The sequence below is a fragment of the Chiloscyllium plagiosum genome, unplaced genomic scaffold (genome assembly GCF_037043375.1).
Source record: "Chiloscyllium plagiosum isolate Xiang-an unplaced genomic scaffold, Cpla_swu_hap1 HiC_scaffold_29, whole genome shotgun sequence".
Taxonomy (NCBI): Eukaryota; Metazoa; Chordata; class Chondrichthyes; order Orectolobiformes; family Hemiscylliidae; genus Chiloscyllium; species Chiloscyllium plagiosum.
Genome location: NW_028270167.1, coordinates 55,206,356 through 55,230,720, shown reverse-complemented (window position 1 = coordinate 55,230,720; position 24,365 = coordinate 55,206,356). Strand labels below are relative to the sequence as shown.

At 42.2% G+C, this 24,365-nt stretch overlaps 1 protein-coding gene across 1 annotated transcript; it reads left to right on the top strand.

Moving 5' to 3' along the window:
• The first annotated feature begins 1,448 nt into the window (after positions 1-1,448).
• On the top strand, positions 1,449-23,570 carry LOC148142313 (NACHT, LRR and PYD domains-containing protein 3-like). Its single transcript, XM_087976569.1, has 9 exons — positions 1,449-1,716; positions 2,038-2,122; positions 3,231-3,370; positions 5,229-5,346; positions 8,672-8,737; positions 10,163-11,888; positions 17,026-17,112; positions 18,598-18,765; positions 23,416-23,570. Exons 2-9 carry the CDS (start codon positions 2,059-2,061, stop codon positions 23,501-23,503), a joined length of 2,457 nt encoding a protein of 818 aa, XP_087832695.1. The 5' UTR covers positions 1,449-1,716; positions 2,038-2,058; the 3' UTR covers positions 23,504-23,570.
• Positions 23,571-24,365: the final 795 nt, after the last annotated feature.

The window sequence follows — 24,365 nt, the reverse complement described above, 5'->3', positions numbered from 1 at the left end:
AGTCATAGAGATGTACAACATGGAAACAGATCCTTTGGTCCAACTCATCTATGCCAACCAGATATCCTAACCTCATCTCGTCCCACTTGCCAGCACCTTGGTCCATATCCCTCTGAACCCTTCTTATTCATGTACCCATTCCACATGCATTTTAAATGCTGTAGTTGTACCAGACTCCACCACTTCCTCTGGAAGCTCATTCCATACAAGCACCACCCTCTGTGTGAAAACGCTGCCCCTTAGGTCCTTTTTTTATCTTTCCCCTCTCACCCTAAACCAATGCCCTCTAGTTCCGGACTCCCCCACCCCAGGGAAAATACTTTGTCGATTAATCCCATCCATGCCCCTTCATGATTTTATAAACTTCTATAAGATCACCCCTCAGCCTCCGACACTCCAGTGAAAACAGCTCCAGCCTGTTCAGCCTCTCCCGATAGCTCAAATCCTCCAACCCTGGCAACATTCCTGCAAATCATTTCTGAAATGTTTCAAGTTTCACAAATCCTTCCTACAGGAGGGAGACCAGAATTACACACAATATTCCAAAAGTGGCCTAACCAATGTCCTGTACAGCTTCAACTCATTGTTCCTTTTGACAATGTTCTCTGCCCACTCACAGACATCCTTGACCCTGGAACAAGGGAGGCCATGCACCATCCTGGTCCCTTTTGCAACCACAGAAATGCATATGGAGACCGCTATTAGTACTGGTTTTCTGCACTTTGATCCTGCCTGTTGAACAACAGTGCCAGCTGTGGTAGCACTGTTCTGGCAGCTGCTGTTGTTATCCCCTGATCGGGCCCTACCCACCACTCCACTCCTCTCCTCTCAAAATCCAAAACAGTATACATGTTGGAGATGGTTTAGCCACAGGGGTGTCCCAGTCTCCAACTGCCTGTCCCTTCCAGCTACCCACCTGAACCTTGGTAGTGTCCACGACTCTAAAACTCCTGTCTATGACGCTTTCCACCCACTTTCCTGAATGCCCCGAAGTGTGTCCCCACTCTGACCCATGTAATCTGACAGAAGCTACAATTGGACAGTTCCCACAGGTTTGGTTGGCATGACTGTTCGAACTGTCTCTTATTTCCCACATTCGATATGATAAGCAAACTACCCAGTGTACTGCCATTTTAATCTTCTCACAACGACTTCATTGAAAATTAATGTCTATTAAAATTAACTTCCAGCAAACTAGACGGCCCTAGAGTTAGAATCTCATTAAAGAACATTAAATGTGCAATTAATTCTAGATCCCACTCTAAATCCCAGGACTGTACAGCTCCCCCACCAGCCTGACTCCCATGGCCCTTAAACCTGATGGAGAGGGAAAGGTGAATGGAGGTTTCAGGTCAGAACAGAGTGAGTCATCTGACCGTTACTGACCAATCAGCAGCCCTTCTGTCCAAAACGTTACTCTGGCATTGTGACGTCACTCCCCTCCAGGTCTGGCCCCGGAAGCTCCTTCCGCTGCCTCAGCCCCTCAAGGTGTGTCCTCAAACCCGAGTCCGCTCCTTCGGGATTGATGTGGAAGCTCCCACTGAGTGAGACCGTTTCATGCCGGGTCACAGGAAGCCTTGACTGTGCTGGGTGTTGGTCGTGTCGGTTAAATATTAATCTGCTCAACCTGTCACTGAGAGAGGTGTGAAAAAGGGGATAAATCGGAATCACCTTCTTCTGTGCTGTCGATCTCTACGGCAATCATATAACCAGAAGGTAACACACTGAGATCTTAATCAAGGTGCGGGAACAAATGACTGCAGATGCTGGAATCGGAACTGAAAACAACAAATGCTGGAGATCACAGCGGGTCAGATAGCATTCACAGAGGGAGAACAAGCTAACGTTCCGAGTCTAGATGACTCTTCATCCTAATCAATACAGTTAAATATTTTTAGTGTCATTGCATTTTGATATCAACACGATCATTTTGCTGTTATTAGAATGTAGTTTGCTTACATTTGTTGAATAGCAGCAGCAACAAAATTCCGCCAGCATTTTGATCAGTCTAACAATGGTACATATTCTTTTGTTTAGCTGGTGAACAAATGCAAAATTATGACGGACGGAGTAAATGTGGGACAAATACAATGTACTTCAATGAAAGGAAGAAATGGAAAAGGTAAAGTTCAAAGATCAGCTGTGTTACTGGCAATATTCCCTGATGAGTATCAGACACTCCAGGATAGACTGTTACAATTTCAGGAAAGGCTGAGAAGTAACTGTGGCTATCCGAATGGTAAACAGCATGGCAGGCATCTCAGGAGACTGCATAGCCTGAGCACAACTTGCAGATGAATGGTATTTGGTGCTTGGCCACTGGGCAGACCACCTATGAACAAAAACAGTTGTTTTATCCCCTCATACATGATCTGTGGCAGCAGGAGAGATCATCTAGGCTCACAATCCTGCTACATGGAAACACAGAATTCAGTTTACTGAACCAGCTCGTAACATCAATTGGATGGTCAGGCTGGTTGTAAACAGGTCTTGGCAGTGTGGCTGTGGAGGGAGGTAACTATCTGTCCTTCTGTGGTTCCATTCAAGCCCAGGTGTCCTTGGAGATGGGGCGCAGAATGTCCATCTCAATGCCTTTAGAGGGATGGAACACCACAGAGGCATACAATGCTTTATTTCCCGTCCAACTCCATTCGATTTTATCCCTTCCCTCTCTTCCTACTACGTCCCCTGCCATGTTTATATTTGGTATAGCATTGCCCAAAAAAGGCTGCGCTTGTAAATCATCAATTGGATACACATGAGTTTTTACTGGTGGTGGCTGCTCGTTATACAAAAAAAAACAACAAAAGAAGTTGCAGTGGGAAAGAACTCATTTTTGTGTGATAACACTTCTGTGTAGAAACATATACTAATAAAACACAGCAATGAAGGGCTCCTATGGTGCAGGGTTAGAATTCTTAAGTGTGTTCAAGTTCAGCCTGCTATCCTAAATGTGTAATATCTATGGGCAGAGTGATTAGAAATAACTAACGAGAACTGAAACAATTTAGGTTTTTGACTCTGTCATGTAGGAGGAGAAAGAGACCATTAATCCTTTTGAAATTGCTACATAGAGACAGGAAGAGTCTGCGAGTAAAATCGCACAATTATTTATTGCAAATTAATATTTTGTATCAATGGTTGAAAATAGAAGGTTTTCGGTGTGATATTTCTTTAACTTTTTACATTCGATTTTTTAATTGCATGTTTTGTTCACTTTCTTCTGACAGACGATGATGGAAAAGGAATTAGTAAATTGCTGATTACCCGATTCTACTGTGAGAGATTGGAGGATGCAATATTAGACTTGGTGGAGAGTATTGCCCTGACATTAACAGCAACTGGTTCATTGAGCAATGGAAATTACGCTGTAAGTTATATGATAGAATTTTTCCATTATTCTATTATTAATCAGTAAAATGATTGAAGTGGGCATGTAATTGAAGGAACCTTTGGAAATTTAAGGAAAAGTAACAAAGTTGTGCATCTCATTAATGATATGAAAAACAATAAAAGTAAGGGTCAGGGGTACAAAAATAAAAATGCACCAGAAAATAGAAAATACTGAAACAATATTTTTTTCAAAGAAAAAACAATAATGAAAAATTGTTTACTTGAAGGACCGATAACGAACTGAGAGCAAAATAGAAATTAGTGAGGTGGGACCCCATGGCTTAGTGGTTAGTGGATGAAATCATGTGATGATGAAAACCACATGTCAGAGAATGTCAGGATACCCCAGATCAGTTTTAGCGAGATGGAAGAAATGCCATGATGAATATTTCACTGGGAAGAATAGCTTGTGTGTGCTCTGCAAGCAACAAGATCCTAGCAGAGAGCACAAATAAAAATACCATGGTGGGGAGGGATTGGTGTCAGCGGTTTTAAGGGAGACGCTGGAATACCCAGTGAGTTCCAAATCAATTATGATGGAATTCTTCAGTTTATGTTGTATGCAGCTTTTGGTTTAAGCCCTAACACTATGGTCATTGTGTCATTCAGAACTGAGAGAGCTAAGTTTGGCTCGACCTAGAAATAAGTGAAACATTGTCACGGGACGGCACGGTGGTTCAGTGGTTAGCATTGCTGCCTCACAGCACCAAGGTCCCAGGTTCGATTCCAGCCTCAGGCAACTGTCTGTGTGGAGTTTGCACATTTCTCCCCGTGTCTGCGTTGGTTTCCTCCGGGTGCTCCGGTTTCCTCCCACAGTCCAAAGATGTGCAGGTCAGGTGAGTTGGCCATGTTAAATTGCCCATAGGTTAGGTGCGTTAGTCAGAGGGAAATGGATCCGGGTAGGTTACTCTTCGAAGGGCCTGTTTCCACACTGTGGGGAATCTAAAAAAAATAAGAAATATGTTGTCAAGTTTTAAACAGGTCACCTTATGAAGTTCAAGTTCAAGTACCAGTTAGGTGCCACTCATGTCACTGACGCAGGTAATGTTGAGGGACTCTTGAAGAAGTGTCCTGTCCAGATCATTGAAAGTGAGGAATTACAACCCCTTGTGAAGTTTTCTTGACTTGGTAGTGTTCCATGTTATTCATGTCCGGTGAGTTTAGCTGAGAAATCTCTGGACACTGTTCAAATTACTTTTGCTAATCAATATGCTCCGTAGTGTGCTCTATCAAAGTCTGTTCCCATATTTGCCTCTTGTTAATTCTGAATGTTGAATATAAACGGTGCATAAATTCTGGCCCACTGTCATAAATATAATTAAGTAAAATCTGTTGCTGTTTGTTGCTGGAGAATTATTCAGCTTTTTTCACTGACTAAGTTCCTTGAACTCACTGTGTCTACTTTTTAGGTGAAGGTAATTGGTCTCTAGTCAAATCATAATATAGATTTTCCACGTGCTCATATGTTACATTGTAAAACGTACAAAACAAACTGGTAAATGTGACTTGAAATTAACACGCAGAGTTCATTCAAAATGATTTCTTACAACTACAAAATATTTTTAAACAAAACAAAAACAAGTTACATGTAATGAATACAGTTTTGCCATAGTGAATATGCCTGTCACCAAGAATGAACACAGCTTGAAAATGTATCAATTCATATTAAAGGGAAGAGCCTTTCATGTTTGGACAGATGACATACATTTATAAAAGTATATCATGACAGCTATTCCACAGTAAAAAAAACCTTCGGGAAAATGTTTACAAATTAAGACCAGAGCTGTGAAGGAAACATTTCATAATTCCAAAAACAAATTATTCCTTGGTGGAAGAAAGGCTTCCTCAAAAACATGAACCATCAAGCTAAGTCAGATAATGATTATGACATCAAAGTGAAATATAATAACATGCAAATTTATCATTTCATTAAGTTTCCTCCCCAGTGGCTCGGTGAGTATTTGCATTGCGTCATTAATTGTTCTTGCCAAGTTGGGAATGACATGCTTTCATGAAGCATTGCACTCGATTTGATGTGATCTAGCTGAATTCTCGATAGGATTGGGATCCAGGATTATTAAACAGCTGCAGTGAATGAAAGGTAGAATATTTCCAAGTCCAGATTGTTTGTAGATTGAATATCAGGGTTGTGGGTTTGGTACGATAGAAATATAAAGATACAGAATAAAGCAATTCAGTGCAGCATGTCTGCACTAACCAGAAAGAAATTGAAAAAGAAAAATCGCCCAATTTAATTTTAAGGATGAGAAAGTGAGACTGCAGATGCTGGAGATCAGAATCTCTGGTGCTGGAAAAGCACAGCAGGTCAGGTAGCATCCGAGGAGCAGGAGAGACGACGTTGTTTTAAAAAATTCTCAAGGTCAAGGACCAGGCTCGCAGGAAAGTAGTCTGACACAGAACAAACAGCCAAGAGGCGAGTCTGCTAGAATATAAGTGTTTTATTCCCCGCAGCGTCGCCACAACCAGGTCTCGTACTTACAACGGGTCTGGTTTATACTCACTCTACGTGTTACTGGAACTGGGAGCCGTCAGTTCTCGTAGAGCGGTTGCCAACAACCCACGCTCGGCGGTTAAACGCAACCCCGGAGCAGACTCACCGAACTGGAGACTTTTCCAGCTGATATACTCTTTTCCAGATATAAACATTCATGTGAACAGCAGAGCAAGGCTAAAAAACACATTCCATTCTGGTTACATACAGATAAGAAGATTCACACGGGGAGGTGTGTAATAGGATTCACACGGGACTAAGCAACACCTCCATTCCGGTTAGATTCACACATGTATTGGGACACAATTTTAACCCTTTCACCACATTCCACTGCTTGGCCCAATACATGTGTTACATTATGAGCACACATGTATTGGGACACACCACATTCCACTGCTTGGCCCAATACATGTGTTACATTATGCCCATATGTATTCTTTCTAACAAGCGCCTACGTACACGCCAAATATACAAGCAAGTCAGGACATTACAGCATGTTAAAATCACCAGGACCGCTACCAGGATCGACAAGGGTGGGAACAGGAATGTTCCCGCAGTGGAGGACATACCACTCAATATGTCCCACCAATGATGAGCTGACTCCACGTCCACTACACGGGCAGCATGTACTACCTCCTGTCCATGTATAAAGATCTGCCAGTGCCACTGATAGACATTTGAGAGGCATCCCGATAGGATGTGGATTATCGGTAGCCACACAGAGCGTGTGTGGCCCAATCTGCCACATCATGTCCCTTGGAGTTTCAACAGTCCATTCGCACAGGGCCGTTCCCTTAGTCAAGCAAGGGTCCCGATACCTGTCCATCAGTAGGCAAGTTTTCCCCTGATCAGTCTGTTCACAAGCGGACAGATCATAGGTAATATTGGTATCTGGGCTAAACCACTGTCCCCTTGTCTTCAGAAAATAATATCCAGAAGATGCAATCACTGGTAATACATAATATCGACAGACCGTAACAGTGTGGGTTACATTCATGGTAACAAAGTATCCGTTACACATAGTTGCGTTACACTATGGATGGGTTATCATCCACAATTTCTCAGATACATTCCATATTCCCCTCCACGCTTGTACATTGGGGGATGTTACCACACGCAAAAAGCGTTCTTTCTGTATTTGAGCATGCAACATTTGAATATGACAGGCAGTCCAATTTAACTGAGCCGTAATGTTCTCAAACAGTTCCTGAGTGGCACCCCAGACATCCAGTTCCCATTGCAGAGATCGTATCATTATTTCAGCTGTCTCTCCTTGAGTCATCATTACGGATGGCATCCACCTTCCAATAGTATGTAGTCCTTGTGAGGTGGCCTGTCCCGTGTTAGATAATTTAGTACGGGTTACCTCAGAGTCAATAGCATTTGAGATACCCATGACAGTTCCTGCACCTCCCCGTAGAGTGTCATACCATGCACGCCGCCTCCTCTTATGTTGGCATTCTGGGATAGCCGGCAGCCGCACCTGCCAGTGAACATCAGTGTGCAGTACTGCCTGGGCCATCTGCTGACAAGTTGACATAATGGGAGCCAACTGTGTGCGGTGCGCGTCAGAGACGTTAGGGCGCACCAAGATCAGCCATAACATTCGAGTCCGGTTTTGAATAACTGTTCCATTGCTGATCCAGATGTCTTCATCTCCAGTCGTGATGTTCCATCGTGTCCCGTTTGAGCTTTCACATTCACGAGCGGTTATATTCCAATGACACATATTCACCGTTGCATTCAACATCAATGTACAGTTAGGGGTTATCAAAGTTACATTTCTCCCCTTATAACATCGTACACAAGTATACATTTGACAATCACTCGTGAGATCTAAAATTGCACACCATTGATTTGCCGCGCACTTAAAATCATCTTGCTGTCGTTCCTCACTACTAATTTTCCAACCTACATTTTGTTTTGATAAGGGTACCAACGACTGAGCTGGCACACTCCTCCAGACTGATTCCCCAGGATACATAATGGTGACCAGACTGTCTTTTCCTTGGGCTATGATCTCTGCCGGTTTGGGGGGACCAGTTGTCTGGCGTACCCATACCTTGGCACCCTTAGTGTCAGTAGACCCAAATCCCCCCGTCCCACGCTCAGTAACCTTAACGGGAGCTCCCGTCTCTTCCACCGTTGTGAGGTTACATGGTTTAATAACTAATTGTGCTATTCTGTCTCCCTTCTGTATCACATAAGGTCCAGATGTAATGTTGACCAGGACTACTCCCAATTCCCCTTGGTAGTCCGCGTCAATTACTCCTGCCATTACATCAATCCCCTTTAGTGACAATCCCGATCGCGGGAGGATATGCCCATAGGTCCCAGGGGGACAAATCAATCCTAATCCGGTCATAATCACCGTAGGTTTTTGTTGGACCAAAGTCTGTCTCCCTTCATCCCCCCCTCCCCCCACCTTGTCTCAGCCGAATCCCTCCAGCCCGGCACCGCCTTCCTGACCTGCAGTCTTCTTCTTGACCTCTCCGCCTCCATCCTACTCCGACCTATCACCCTCACCTTGACCTCTTTCCACCTATCACATTTCCAACGCCCCTCCTCCAAGTCCCTCCTCCCTACCTTTTATCTTCTCCTGCTGAACACTCTCTGCTCATTCCTGAAGAAGGGCCTGTGCCCGAAACGTCGAATCTCCTGTTCCCTGGATGCTGCCTGACCTGCTGTGCTGTTCCAGCAATAAAGTTTCATCTTTAATGGGTGAGGCTGCCACACACTACTAATGAAATGAAACATCTTTCCCAGGTTTTGACTTGCTTTATAATGCACGCATCGGAGAGATGGAAGGAGAGCTATCAGATCACCTCAAAGGTAAGTCAAAATAAAAGTAATCGTTAATCATAAAAACGTACCGCATTAATTAAGTTCTAACATTTTATTTGTGTCTCACATTTCATCACTGAAAGGAAACAAACCCTCCAAATTATTACCATGAACTGTTTCTATAAAATGCAATCCAAGTTACAACACAAAGCAAATGAACTGGAACTTGGGCATGGACAGTGTTCCATCTGCCACAGATTATATGCCACATGTGTGATATTGAGCTTTGTCGTAAATTGCTGAATGCTCATTTTGATTTTCCCAGCTGCTCTGGAGCAGACTGAGCCCAACCTTCCAGTTTTAGATGCTGAACCACAAAGTCACATTCAGTTTTGCAAGTCAGTTGGTTTCAAAATCTTCCCTGGTATTTTGTCAGGCCATTATTTCTTTTCCCTTCAGTCACATCAGGGTCTGAAAAGAAGTCTTGCTTTTACTGTCAATACAAGGCCTTCGGGTGGCTTTATGCAAATGTAAACCACAATATCGCCAGAGTCTCGGAGTCTACAAAGTCTGCATTGGGCTGGAGTCACATAAAGCTCCAGACCCAGTTAAAGCTTAAATCAAATACATTACAGACTGAGTAAAGATGATGTCATTTATAGGATCACAATTGGTTCTAGACTAGTTACTGATGAAGTCAGATCTGATGAATACAGAAGTTAGAGTGTGGTCCCATAGTGTGGACAGACTGAACTGATATGTATGTACTGGTTGAAGAAGGTCTTGATTCATATGTCGGCTCCACCCTGGGCAATGACTTGAAACGCACAGTGACCTAAAGAAGGTGAGGTTATGGGTCACGTATAGAAACAGAATCTTTAAACATCCAAGTGTCATATTTCTACCGACTGCATATGTACTAGAGTTCAACATGTATCAGATTGCACACATGTTGTTTGGGCATTGAATGAAGGCACAAATAGGGCTACAATGATATTAGCTTGACCTAATTGATCAACCAGGACTAGATAAGGAATTGTTTTTCAATAAGTCACATATCCCAGAAACACATTTCTACACACAGTGCTGAAACATTGGATTTGTGAAGAGCCCATATTGGCTGAAATCTTACTGACGTAGAGTGGCTGTGTCAAAGACTGTACTCAATTGTCTGGCCAGGCAATTAGTTGACTTGGAAACATATTTAGGCTCATATCGAGATAAGATTTGCTTCATCTATGTCTCGGACTTGTTAATTCATGAAATCAAATATGGGGTCAAGCTGGGTATAGGTAGATTCACATGAAGATTCAGAATAGACAGGGAGTCCAGCATAGTAAAATTTGGATTCAACTCACATATTTTGTATTGCTACCCAACTCAAACTCCTCCTTGCTTCTCGTTAATTGTTTTAATGTAGTTAATTAACAAATAAGAACAATGCCAACATAATTTTGATCATTGTCATGAAAGGTATACAAGATCACCAAACCAAGCATGTGGTCAAACACACCATCAAAGGAGACAGCAAAATAATGACCATTTCCCTCACTGATCGATATACGGAGCTTATCATTATTTCCACTCTGCGTGAACGGAGACTAGTGGAACATGAGCTCCTTTCCAGAGGCAGGGAACATGAAGAATGGCAATGGAAGTACGTTACCAGCGAACTTGAAAAAATCCGGATTGATCAATTATTCAGGAGCAGTTTTGGCCACTCCAGCCTGTCTGGCACCACGGTGGTTAGTGGAGTGGCTGGCATTGGTAAGACAACAATGGTGCAGAGGATGGTCCATGAATGGGCAGCAGGAAACATCTATCCTCAGTTCCAATTTGTTCTACATTTCACATTTCGAAATCTTAATGCCATCAACAGAGCCGTTTCTCTGACTGAAATCGTATTGGATCAGTACCCTTATTTAGAAAAGATAATTGAAGATATCTGGATGAAACCTGAATATCTTCTCTTGGTTTTTGATGGAGTAGATGAGTACAAACACCAGATTGATTTCACTGGCCGCGTGGCTGGTGATGTCTCTGCGAATCACTGTGTTGCGCCTGACTGCAGATGTGAAGTTTTTGAAATGGTGCACTCCCTGGTACAGCAGCAGCTGCTCAGAGGTTGTTCTGTGCTGGTTACCAGCCGGCCGACTGCCCTTGACTCATTGGAAAAGGCCAATGTCAACCTTTGGGCTGAGATGCTGGGCTTTCTTGCTGATGAAAGAAAAGAGTTTTTCAGAAAGTTTTTTGGCAGTGAGCAACTCGCTACCAATGTCTTCAAACACATCGAGGAGAATGAGATCCTGTACACCATGTGCTACAACCCTTCATATTGCTGGATCATTTGCTCAACTTTAGGCCCGCTCTTTACACAGCTGAAGTGCAAGCAACCTCTTCCCAAAACCATCACTCAACTTTTCTCCATCTACCTTTCCAATCTCTTGGACAACCACAAGCGAGATGTTGAGGACCAGCGGATGGTTTTACAGCGACTCGGGGAGTTGGCTTACCAGGGAGTTTCGAAAAGGAGAATTGTTTTTAATGAGAATCACTTAATTCAGCACCAGCTGGAGTCCAGCAAATTCATTTCAGGATTCATGATGGAGATCTTGGAAAGGGATGACACAGCTAAAAACATTGTGTACACATTTCTCCACCTTACCATCCAGGAATTCTTGGCCGCCCTGGCTCAGTATTTGAGTCCAAAGCATCAGAACGTGGTGGAAACGCTTCACTGTGCTTTTAAGAAGGATGATGGTCGGTTTGAGATTTTTATTCGATTTTTAGTTGGTCTTTCAACATCCACTTCATCCCGAAATCTGGAACCATTCCTGGGTCCGCTGTCTCATCACACGACCTGTCAGGTGATAGACTGGCTGCAGGTCAATGTTCAGGCAGAAATCAAAAACATGGACAGAGTCACTGGAAAGAGGAAACTGCTGAACATATTCCATTATTTGTCGGAGTCTCAGAATAGAGCTTTAGTTCAGAAGACCATTGGATCTGTGGAGCGTTTGAACTTTGGGGACTCCAATCCAAAGAATGCACTGAGATTGAACCCAATGGACTGTTTTGTAATGTCTCATGTTGAACAACTTTGTGAATCAGTGATGGAGTTGAATTTGGAGAAATGTTATATTCAGGAGGAGGGGATCAAACGATTGGCCCCTGCAATCCACAAGTGCAAAGTTCTAAGGTATGTATTGATCCGGGTGAAATTAGATAACATGTCTGCAATGACCCATTGATTTTCTCTTGTAAATTCCACCTGATATAAATTTCATAGAATCTCTACAGAGCAGAAAACGGTCATTTGGACCATCTAGTCTGCAACAACCCTCTGAAGTGCATCCCATCCAGACCCCTCCCCTATCCCTGCATTTCCTAAGGGACATGAAAGGCTACAGAAAAGATTTAGAAGGATGTTGCCAGGGTTGGAGCGTTTGACTTATAGGGAGAGGCTGAATGGACTGGGACTGGTTTCCCTGGAGCATTGAAGGCTGAGGGTGACCTTATATATAGAGTTTAAAAAGTCATGAGGAATATATTTAGGGTAAATAGGCAAGGTCTTTTCCTTGGGATCTGGGAGTGAGAGGGGAAAGATTTAAAAGGTACTTAAGGGGCAACTTCTTCACACAAAGGATGGTATGGGTATGGAATGAGCTGCCAGAGGAAGTGTTGGAGGCTGGTTCAATTACAACATTTAAAAGGCATCTGGAGGGTTTATGAATAGGAATCATTTAGAGGGATATGGGCCAAATGCTGGCAAATGTGATTAGATTAATTAAGGATATCTGGTCGACATGGACGAGTTGGACCTAAGGGTCTGTTTCCTTGTTGTACATCTCTAATGATTCTATAACCCATCTAGTCTGCACATCCCTGGAAACTATGGGCAATTTAGCATGATCAGTCCATCTAACCTGCACATAGTTGACTGTGGGAGGAAACCGGAGTACCCAGACACTGGGCGAATGTGCAAACTCCACACAACAGTCACCCAGGGGTGGAATCAAACCCAGATCCCTAGTGCTGTGAGGAAACAATGCTAATTGTTGAGCCACTTGTCACTATAGTAGCTGAATCACAATTACTATTCGTTTTTTTTCTGAGAGTCAAGGAGTTTTCCATGCTTTTTATTTATTTTTAACGCTACTACCGCATTGACCTTGATACTGAGTGCTCTAACTATAACAAAAAAAAAGCACCAGGCTAACTTGGTTGGTCTTACACTGTGAGACATTCAAAGCCACAAGGAGTCTGGCAGAGTCTTTAACTAGTGCTATGACAAGGAAACAAAGAACCGAGCCAAATCATCGTACCTCTGTGTTCACAACAGAGTAAAATTAAAACCTTCAAAGATCTTAACCTCAACAATTCCTAACCAGACTTTATAACCAATCACAGACTCTGTTGATAATGAAACGGTAGGTTAATAACTGAAACAACAAAAAAAAGCAATTTATTACCAATATAGGAACTTTAGCAGAGCAAACTTAAACAACAAAGTTTGAAACCAATAACCTTGTTTTCAGGGCAATTCACACAAAAGACAGACAGACAGACAAATAAACACAGTGAAGGGATAATTAAAATAAAGTAACAAAACTGGCCAGATTAAGTGGTTTTCATATCTTACTCTCAATGTATATTTAATGGTTTCTTTGTTAATTTTCTGAAGATATCGATCTGTGCCACCTTTGAATTCACTCTGAGGACTGAAATTCTGAAATAAAGTGGAAGGTTAGGCAGGGAGCATTTAAATCTTCATGCTGTAACGTCAATAGCTAAGTTCATTCTCTCAAAAGCACAGCCAAAAACCAACTTAAACTGTGATCATGTTTGACCATCTCGTTCTCTCCCAGAAACAAATGGAAATTGCTGTTCTGAGGAAAGCTCATTGGACCGAAATATGTCTATCCATAGATGCTGCCAGACCTGCTGCGCTTTTCCCTCAATTTTTGTTCTTGTTTCTTATGTCCAGTATCCACAGTCCTTTTGATTTTATGTTCTATCCTAGGCTTGTTCACAACAATTCCCAGGTACTGGCCTGATCAATTCCCAAACATTTCTTATCTGGTTCAATGTGCTGCTCTCCCACTGTGCTGAAACATCTACAGGATCCTATTGATCAAGAGCTAACCTGCCATTACCTGTGAGGCCCCACCTCGCGAACAAACAGCAACTTGTTTGTTTGTTTTGTTGAAACACAAGTTGCTGTTCACAATCCAAAGATCATCTCCAGCTCATTGCAGTTCACAGTTACAAATCAAAATTGATAAAATAATAAATTAAACGAAAAGTTGGCGAAGGTTTGAACACTAATCCTAAGAGGCCCTCAATTAAATGAACAGACCTGGTATGTGACTGAACACAGTTCACTGACAAAGAATAGCAATGGAGATCAGGTGGCAAATCAAACTGTTGAACCCAACCTCTGTCACCAATTGTGTGCCATTGCAGAGATGAATATCATCCTTTGTAGTTTACATTTACAAACCAAAGCTAATCTGATATTGTGTTTGACCCAACCATTCACTAGATAAATAGTAAGTGAATGCTGTACCTAGTTCAATGCAGAATACGTTGCTAACACAGCAAGGCTGCCATTCATGTATCTGAAACTGTTACGGGTGAGGGTCAGGGTGGGTTTGAAATAGAGGTTCAACAGTCTGTGATTTACAGGAGGCATGATCTGCCCTTTGTGGTAGCACCAAATTCACCATTCACCTCAGCAGCAGGGAGATTGGGCAGCTCATCACCACATATTTTACATGAATGTTGGGATAAACTATTATCCATTCTGCTTGGAACTGAAAACATGGCATGTGATTGTTAAATACATCAGAGAAGCAGGAATTTATTGATTGATTGATGTCTATAAGTCTTTTTCTTTGTTGTGTTATCCAAGCAGGGCAATAATGCCTCACAATTAACCATTACTTTTACTCTTTGCTGGATTACATATGGATGAGTTCAATGGGATATAATTGCACAAATGTTTAAAAAAAATGGATATAAGACAATCAATTTTCTGTCTTGCGTTCAACTTGTCATAGAGTCAAATAACATGCAAACAGACCCTTTGGTCCAACCAGTCCATGCTGAACGTAATCCCACTAAACTAGTCCCACCTGCCTGCTCCAGGCCCATATCCCTCCGAACCTTTCCTTCTCATGTATTTATCGAAATATCTTTTAGAGTCATAGAGATGTACAGCATGGAAACAGACCCTTCACTCCAACCTGTCCACGCCGACCAGATATCCCAACCCAACCTAGTCCCACCTGCCAGCACCCAGCCCATATCCCTCCAAACCCTTCCTATTGATATACCCATCCAAATGCCTCTTAAATGTTGCAATTGTACCAGCCTCCACCACATCCTCTGGCAGCTCATTCCATACACATACCACCCTCTGTGTGAAAAGGTTGCTCCTTAGGTCTCTTTTATATCTTTCCCCTCTCACCTAAACCTATGCCCTCTAGTTCTGGACTTCCCGACCCCAGGGAAAAGACTTTGTCTATTTAGCCTATCCATGCCCCTCATAATTTTGTAAACCTCTATAAGGTCACCCCACAGCCTCCGATGCTCCAGGGAAAACAGCCCCAAGCTGTTCAGCCTCTCCCTATAGCTCAAATCCTCCAGCCCTGGCAACATCTTTGTAAATCTTTTCTGAACCGTTTCAAGTTTCACAACATCTTTCCAATAGGATGGAGACCAGAATTGCATGCAATATTCCAACAGTGGCCTAACCAATGTCTGGTACAGCCGCAACATGACCTCCCAACTCCTGTACTCAATACTCTGACCAATAAAGGAAAGCATACCAAACGCCTTCTTCACTATCCTATCTACCTGCGACTCCACTTTCAAGAAGCTATGAACCTGCACTCCAAGGTCTCTTTGTTCAGCAACATTCCCTAGGACCTTACCATTAAGTATATAAGTCCTGCTAAGATTTGCTTTCCCAAAATGCAGCAAATCGCATTTATCTGAATTAAACTCCATCTGCCACTAATTGCACCCATATCCACCACTTCCTCAGGAACTACCCTCTGAGTTTAAAACAATTTCTTCTTGTGACTTTTTTAACTCTGTCTCCTCTTACCTTAAAAATGTGCCCCTAGTCTTGAAATCCTCCATCCTCGGGAAAAGACACCTACCATTAAGCCTTTTTATGCCGCTGATGATTTTATAACCCTCTGAGGTCACCTCTCAACCTCTTATGCTCCAGTGGAAAAAAATCCCAGTCTATCCAGCCTCTCCTTATAACTCAAACCTTCCATATCAAAGCTTCCTGGTAAACCTTTTCTGAACCTTCTCCACCTTAACAATATTCTTCTTTTACCTAAGTGATTATAACTGGACACAGTATTCCAGAAGAGGCCTCACCAAAGCAAACTTCAAAGAATTATGTACCTGAATCCTTAGCTCCCTCTGTTGTACAACACTGCCCAAAGCCCTCCCATTAACTGATTAACCTCTCCCCAAGTTTGTTGTATCAAAATGCATTTATCTAGATTGAACTCCATCTGCCATTTCTCAACCCATTGACTCATTTTGTCAAAATCCCTTAGAAAATCCTCTTCTTTACTATGCCACCAATTTTGATATCATTTGCAAACTTACTAACCATGCCTTCATCCAAATCGTTTCTATAAGTGACAAACAAAAGACAAGCCAGAACCGATCCCCATGGAACATTGGTGGTGACAGGCCTCCAAGTGTGAAAAACAACCCTCCACTTTGTCTCCTGCTGTTAAGCCAATTGGCAAGCTCTCCCTGAATCCCATGTGTCCAGTTTTGGGTTAAAATATATATTCTATTTCCAGGTCATAAAATGGGTAGTACATAATAAGGCCATCTGGCCAATTATGTCTGCACTGGCTCCTTAAATGGCCTACACACTTCATGCTATTCCCCTCCTCTTCCCTCAAAGCTATCACATGTTTTCTCTTCAGGTATATATCAAATTCCTCTTTTCAGAGTTGTACTGGGTTGTACTGTCAATAGCCTTTCAGTCAGTGAACGAGTAACAGCAATTTACTGAGTAAAATATATGATAAGAACTGTACACCTCTCATTTTTCACCATTCAAGCAATTAATCTACTGTTTGAAATATGTGTTCACTGGTCACCAACTAATTCAGTGAGAATAGTTATGCAAGATTTCAATCTGTTTTCTAATACTGCACAACACTGTTCTATCTACCCATGCCTCAGTGTGTCAATGAGAAACAATTGGATGGAGTTTCTGTAAGGTGAAGTTTATGTTATGTTAATCGGAGAGATTTCCCATTCCTTGATTGTTTTTTTTTCTTGGCTGTTAGGTTGAATGACAATAACATTGGAGATACAGGAGTCAACATTTTGTCTGCATCATTGGCGTATTCGGAATGCAAAACAAAGCGATTGGAGTAGGTAATCTTCCCAACATTAACCCCAAATTTTATGTGCAATGATTTGTGGCAAGTCGGGAATTTGCTGTATCTTTGGCATGACCACTGTTGAATATATAGGGGAAGGTGAGGACTGCAGATGCTGGAGATTAGAGTCAAGAATGTGGTGCTGGAAAAGTACAGCCAGTCAGGCAGCATCCGAAGAGCAGGAGAAGCGATGCTTTGAACATAAACCCTTCATTAGGACTCCTGATGAAGGGTTTATGTTCGAAATGTCGATTTTCCTGCTCCTCGGATGCTGCCTGACCGGCTATGCTTTGCCAGCACCACATTCTTCGATCTTGCTAGACTGCATCTGGAGTATTCTGTTCTGTTCTGCACAACAAGTATATATTAGACTGCAATCAAATTTCAACAGGAAGATATTAGGGAGAAATTGAATCAGAATCTTTTTGTGGAAATTATGGTCACATGGTAACCAATGGAGATGTTTAAAATGCTGAATGATGGGACAGGATCGTTAGCTAAAAGATCAAGGAAAGAGCATTATTTTAAAGTTACAGTTAAGCCATTCATTCAGGAGCCAGTTCAAACCACACTTCTTCCAACTAGAGAAGCACAATTTTCAGATTCTCAACAAAAAGTGTTGTTAAGATTCAGAGACAAAAGTAAAAAAGTTAAGTTAATTTTTTTGTTCAATTAATACAATTTGGCCTAAGCTGATGTGTTTACATCCCACGTTGTTACAATGCTTGAGGAGAGATGCAGGGCATCGGAGAAAGGAAGAAATGACTCATGAAAAGGATTTCATGGATCCTGAACATAAGGTCTGAAGATAGATTGAAAACATTGGATCCGTCTCCATTAAGGAAAGGAAGCTGTGATGTAATTTGAATGAAGTATTAAAAATGATAATGACAGTGGAAAGAGTCGGTAACAATAAACTGTTCACTGCCATGAAATGATCAAGTATATCAGCACAAAAATTCAAGAAATTGCCAAAAGAAGCAAGAACAATGTGAGATAATCTTTTCTGCACAGTGACTGGTTAAGGTTGGAATGTTGTGCCTGACTGACATCATGGCAGAGGCCGGTTCAACTGAAGTGTTCAAAAAGGAATTAAACTTTAGTATGGAAAGGCCCAGTGCACAGGGATACGGGATACAGAGTGGCAGGAAGTGAATTGCTCATTCGGAGCCTCGAATCACCTCCTCCTGCACTGTACCCTGTTTGATTCTGTGAGGTTGTAGGTACGCATATTCTTTTCAAAATTAAGAGTAATGTCTTTCAATTAAGGAATAATAGTGTTAAAGACTAAAAGCATTAAAGTTAATTGATTATTAGTTCGTCATTACTGAGTCAAATAAAATGAAAAGGAGGCTGATGGTTCAAAAGCTTTCTCACTTTGTTATGCTGATCCAATGATTGCTCTTCCTTCTCAGTGGAATTTCTTTTATCTTTTCGAGCTGTATTGAAAACTGATTTGTAATTCTCAATCTTTAGTTTGCAGGATAACAATCTGACATTTGCTTGCATTGAAGACCTGAGGATGGCATTTAGTCAGAGCGAATCATTGTCAATGCTATACCTGGATGGAAATAAATTCACAGATGATTGCATTCCGAAAATGAGAAACTTCATCATCAACTGCAAGAATTTGGAGCTGATTCAGTGAGTGCATATGTTAAAACATTAAACATTTCCATTGTATTGTAAACAATAATTTCCTTAAGTCATGTCCACAGCAAGTTCTTCAGGGGTGCTTAACATATTAATTCACCGGAACATCGAAAATCAGAGCAGCAGCAGGCCATTCAGCCCATAGACCCTGATCTATCATTATATATACCAAGGATGATAATCCAACTTTGAACCCTGTTCCTGTTTTCTCCCTGATATCCTTGACCCCTTTAACCCTTAAGAACTTTATCTGCCTGGCGTTATAGAGATGTTCAGCACAGAAACAGGTTATTTTGTCTAACTGTCCATGCTGAACAGATACCCCAAATTAATCTAGTTCAGATGGAGTTTAATTTAGATAAATGTGAGGTGCTACATTTTGGAAAAACAAATCAGGGCATGACTTATACACTTAATGGGAAGGTCCTGGGGACTGTGCTGAACAAAGAGACCTTGAAGTGCAGGTTCATAGTTCCTTGCAAGTGGAGTCATAGGTAGATAGGATAGTGAAGAAGGCATTTGGTATGCTTTCCTTTATTGGTCAGAGGACTGAGTCTAGGAGTTGGGAGGTCATGTTGAAGCTGTACATGACATTGGTTAGGCCACTTTTGGAATATTCTGTGCAATTCTGGTCTGTCTCCTAGAGGAAGGATGTTGTGAAACTTGGAAGGGTTCAGAAAAGATTTACAAAGTTATTGTCAGTGTTGGAGGCTTTGAGCTGTACAGAGAGGCTGAATAAACTCTGTTTTCTCTGGAGCGTCGGAGGTTGAGGGGTGACCTTATAGAGGTTTATAAAATAATGAGTCCCATGGTTAGGGTAAATAGACAAGGTCTTTCTCTGGGATGGGGGAGTCCAGAACTAGAGGGCATAGGTTTAGGGTGAGAGGGGAAACATTGAAAAGGGACCTCAGGGGCAACCTCTTCATGCAGAGGGTGGTGCTTGTATGGAATGAGCTGCCAGAGAAATGGTGGAGGTTGGTACAATTATGACGTTTAAAAGGCATCTGGGTGGGTACAAGAATAGGAAGGAAATGGGACAAGCGCTGGCAAATGGAACTAGATTAGGTTAGGATGTGGAGCTGCCAGTGTTGGACTGGGGTATACAAAGTTAAAAATCACTCAACACCAGGTTATAGTCCAACAGGTTTAATTGGAAGCACTAGCTTTCGGAGCGCTGCTTCGGACAACCACCTGATGAAGGAGCAGTGCTCCAAAAGCTAGTGCTTCCAATTAAACCTGTTGGACTATAACCTGGTGTTGAATGATTTTTGGATTAGGTTCGGATATCTGGTCAGCATGGACGAGTTGGACGGAAGGATCTGTTTCTGTGCTGTACATGTCTCTGACTTGTTATGGACCAGGCCAGACCCCCTCAAAACAGTTCAAGAAAGTAGCCTAGACCCTAACTTTGCTCGTTGTTTTAAGAAGGTGTAAAGTGGATATTGCAGGAGAGGTGCATTGGTCAAACCACTTCGTTTTAAACAAAACCAAATTTATTTACAAGATTACCCAATGCAATAGAAGCAAAAGAGAACCGAATGCAGAATAACCTCACCTATCCAAAAACCAAACAGACTTTACCTGTTGTTCCCTATACTTGCAACAATCCCCATAAATACCTCGTGGCGCAAAAGGTAGCATCAAACACAGGCTCTTACAGGAGAGAGATGTCAGACAGAGAGGATCAGCACGAACCTGCTTCTTTCACGTAACTGTTTCTTGGATCAGCAGCCTCAAAACACTACCTGCCTGCTTTCAGTGAATAGCCAGACGTCCAAAAACCAAATCAAACCAGAGAAAAGCTGAGCTGGCGGAAGTGACCATTCCCCTTTCATTGCACAAATTCTTTTAAAAATAAAACTTTTTGCTGGAGGCAGTATCTGTAGCTATAATCAAACTGGCCCTAAAACCCTTCGAAACCCAAACCTTTTCGAACCTGTGTCTTTTACGATCTCTCTGGGGGGGGAAGAAAACCAAGTACAACAGAACCTTGTTAAAGGAGCAACATCATCACAGACTCTATTTGACAGCATTTGGCCCTAATCTCCCTCAACCCTTTGCATTCATAAACCCATCCAGATGCCTTTTATATGCTGTAATTGTACCAGCTTCCACCACTTCCTCTGGCAGCTCACTCCAATCTCATACCATCCCTCTGTGTGAAAAAGTTGCCCCTTAGGACCCTTTTAAATCTTGCCCCCTCAACTTAACCCTATGCTCCTAGTTTTGGTCTCCCCCAACCCTGGGGAAAACATCTTGTCTATTTGACCTACCCATGCCCCTCATTGTTTTATAAACCTCAATAAGGTCACCCCTCAGCCTCCCACGCTTCAAGGGTAACAGCCCCAGCCTATTCAGCCTCTCCCTCTAGATCAAACCCTCCAACCCCAGCAACATCCTTGTAAATCCTTTCTGAACCATTTCAACTTTCACTACATCCTTCCTATAGCAAGAAGCCCAGAGCTGCATGCAGCATTTCAAAAGTGGCCAAAGCAATGGCCTGCACAACCACAACATGACATACTAAAGCAAAGAAATACAGATAGTAGAAACCTGAAACAAAAGCCAAAATTGCTGAAGAAACTCAACAAGCCTGACAGCATCTGTGGAGAGAAAGTAAGGTTAATGTTTCGAGTCCAGTGATCCTTCTTCACAGCTGACTCTGTTTCTCTATGTGTAAACCTGCTGAGTTTCACCAGAAATTTCTGTTCTTTTTGAGAACAATATGTAACTTTTTCTTTCCAACCATTCAGTGTTTTAGTCAACAAACACTCTCTCTGACAGGGAATTTCACAGACTCACCTCAACCTGAGTGAAGAAATTTATCCTCATCTCAGCTCGAAATAGCCGACCCCAGATCCTTAGACATTGACCCTTTGTTCTGGACCTTGGGAACATCCTTCCTGTGTTTACCATGACCTTTCCTGTTAGAATTTTGTAGGTTTCTAAAAGGTGCCCCATATTATTCTAACCTACAGTGAAAATAGTCCTAACTGATCCAGTCTCTCTTCATTCATCAGTCCTGCTATCCCACGAGTCAGTCTGGGAAACCTTTGTTGTATTCCTTCTATGCATGAATGTCCTTCCTTAGATAAGGGACAAAAACTATACACATGACTTCAGGTATAGTCTCACCAAGGCACTGCATATAGGCAACTAGACAGCCCTGCTCCTGTCGTTGAATCCTCTTCTCTCTTTTTTTTCTCTTTTTCTGTCTCTCTCTCTTTGTCTGTCTGTCTGTCTCTCTCTCTCTGCCTCTCTCACACCCGGACTCTCTTCGCCTCAGCATGCTACTCTCTGGTTGTGGGGGTGAGAGAGACTGTCACACAACTCCTTCTGGAATTTGTCTTTGCAAAGGAAGTCCGGAGAAAGATGCAGTGGCCTTTGTCAAGGTTCATCCTGAGCAGCTCCATGACACAAGACTCTGTGCTCTACAGTCTGTTCCCCGGGACGCACAACGAGACAAACATCAACTGCTCCTGGAGGACCGTCACCTTGCTGAAAGACACTCTTTGCTCTGCCTTAAAGTTGTTGATTGTTAGTTCCCACCTGAATCACACACACTGCTGTTCACCCTCCCTTTCCAGGAGTTAATCCAGCTGTTCTTTGACACTGAATACTCAGCAATCTCCTTCCCTGTTCTAGTGATTCAACTTCCAGAATTTTCCTCAGTCACTTCTCACTACCACCCTCTGGTGGATGCTCTTTCTCCTGCTGAGTCCCATGGCCTCCGCGATTCCCATTTCATTAAGTTGAAACAAGTTGTTATCTCTTATTGGTTCCCTTTGCGCTAGTTTCAGGTCTAGTCTGGTTGACAATGTCCTCACGAATTAACGAATTTGGTCCCTTGTGTTGCTACTGAGAATCTGATGCTCCCCAGTCGGAATCTATTCTCCGTCCTTGACATTTGAAGCACGTCTTTGAGGTGGTGTTCAAAGTACAATCAACATTTGTGTGAAGTGATGAAAAATCAGCAAAATCAAAATCCTTGCCCATATCTGTCTTGATACCAGTCGTTAGGAAGGAGTCATTACCGTGTTAATTACGTGTGTTGTAAACCTTAGTGCCAAAGTTGAAACCAGATATCCATCCCATTTTCATTCCATATTAATATCTGAAACATACATCTTTAACCACACATTGTATATCAGTCAGAACTATTTAATGTCTTCTGAAAATACCTCTGGGCCAGACCAGGTAAGATTCCCAGATTCCCTTTGGTGATGGACATGAGTGAAGCAGATGTGTATTTACAGCAATCACTGATTAGGTTATGCAATGGTGACTATGAAACTAACTTTCAATTCCAGATGGATTAATTATTTGAGATAAAATTCAGCCAGTTGCTGGCATTTGTACTCTAGGTCACTGCATTACAAGTCCAATGCGATTTCCCCCAGTCCAACTACATCCTCAATTTACATCATTCCCCAAATATCAACACCTTAGTTTCTTACAGCACTGTCTGTGTGTGCAGCAGCTCATTAGATTCTCTCTCCCCCACCACTTACACCGATTTGTTACTGTTTAGCTGCTCACAGTTTGATTTCAAAATGTGTGTTTCAATTGGAAAATTATGAATGATTCTGTCATTTTAACTTTATTAATTGGTTGGTTATTAATCATTAATTTCTTTCTTAGATTATGGAGGAATCAGTTCAGTTCAGATGGAAAGAAGCAGCTCCGATCACTGAGAGAATGCAGGGCTGGTGTCCGAGTATTTGTGTGATCAAAGGATCAAGAAATTACCAACTATTTGAACTTAATATTACTGAGAGGTGTATTTCTCTCACTTCCATCAAGTGAAACACATGAGATATTACATTGGCTCAAGAAAAACAATTCCTGGAATTCTGAAATAGAATGGGAACGATGTCGAGTATTCAGTAGAAACTTTCAGTAGCAGCTGGTGTGTGTTGGTATGTGGGTGATATTCACCGTCGAGCACAGGGAGATGGAGCTGTGACTGTGAAGCTTTTATAAAAGAGTCCGAGAGATCGCTGTCATAGAAACAGGCCTTTCGGCCAGCGTGCCCATGCTGTCCAGTTTTCACCGTTAAACTAGTCCCTTTTGCCTGTGTTTGGTCCATGTACCCCCGTATCTAACCCATCCATACACCTGTCTAAATGTTTGTGGTGTAAAATTATGTCCCAATACATGTGTGAATGTAACACATGTATTGGGCCAAGCAGTGGAATGTGGTGTAAAATTCCAAGCAGTGGAATGTGGTGAAACGGTTAAAAATTATGTCCCAATACATGTGTGAATCTAACCGGAATGGAGGTGTTGCTTAGTCCCGTGTGAATCTTCTTATCTGTATGTAACCAGAATGGAATGTGTTTTTTAGCCTTGCTCTGCTGTTATTATCTGTATGTAACCAGAATGGAATGTGTTTTTCTGCTGTTCACATGAATGTTTATATCTGGAAAAGAGTATATCAGCCGGAAAAGTCTCCAGTTCGGTGAGTCTGCTCCGGGGTTACGTTTAACCGCCGAGCGTGGGTTGTTGGCAACCGCTCTACGAGAACTGACGGCTCCCAGTTTTGGTAACATGTAGAGTGAGTATAAGCCAGACCCGTTCTGGCGACGCTG

Excerpts from the sequence above, each read along its gene's own strand:
- LOC148142313 (XM_087976569.1), top strand. The coding sequence starts at position 2,059 with ATGACGGACGGAGTAAATGTGGGACAAATACAATGTACTTCAATGAAA. Across the intron at positions 3,371-5,228 it reads TGAGCAATGGAAATTACGCT|AAAGGCTTCCTCAAAAACAT; the intron begins GTAAGTTATATG and ends CCTTGGTGGAAG. Across the intron at positions 11,889-17,025 it reads CACAAGTGCAAAGTTCTAAG|GTTGAATGACAATAACATTG; the intron begins GTATGTATTGAT and ends CTTGGCTGTTAG.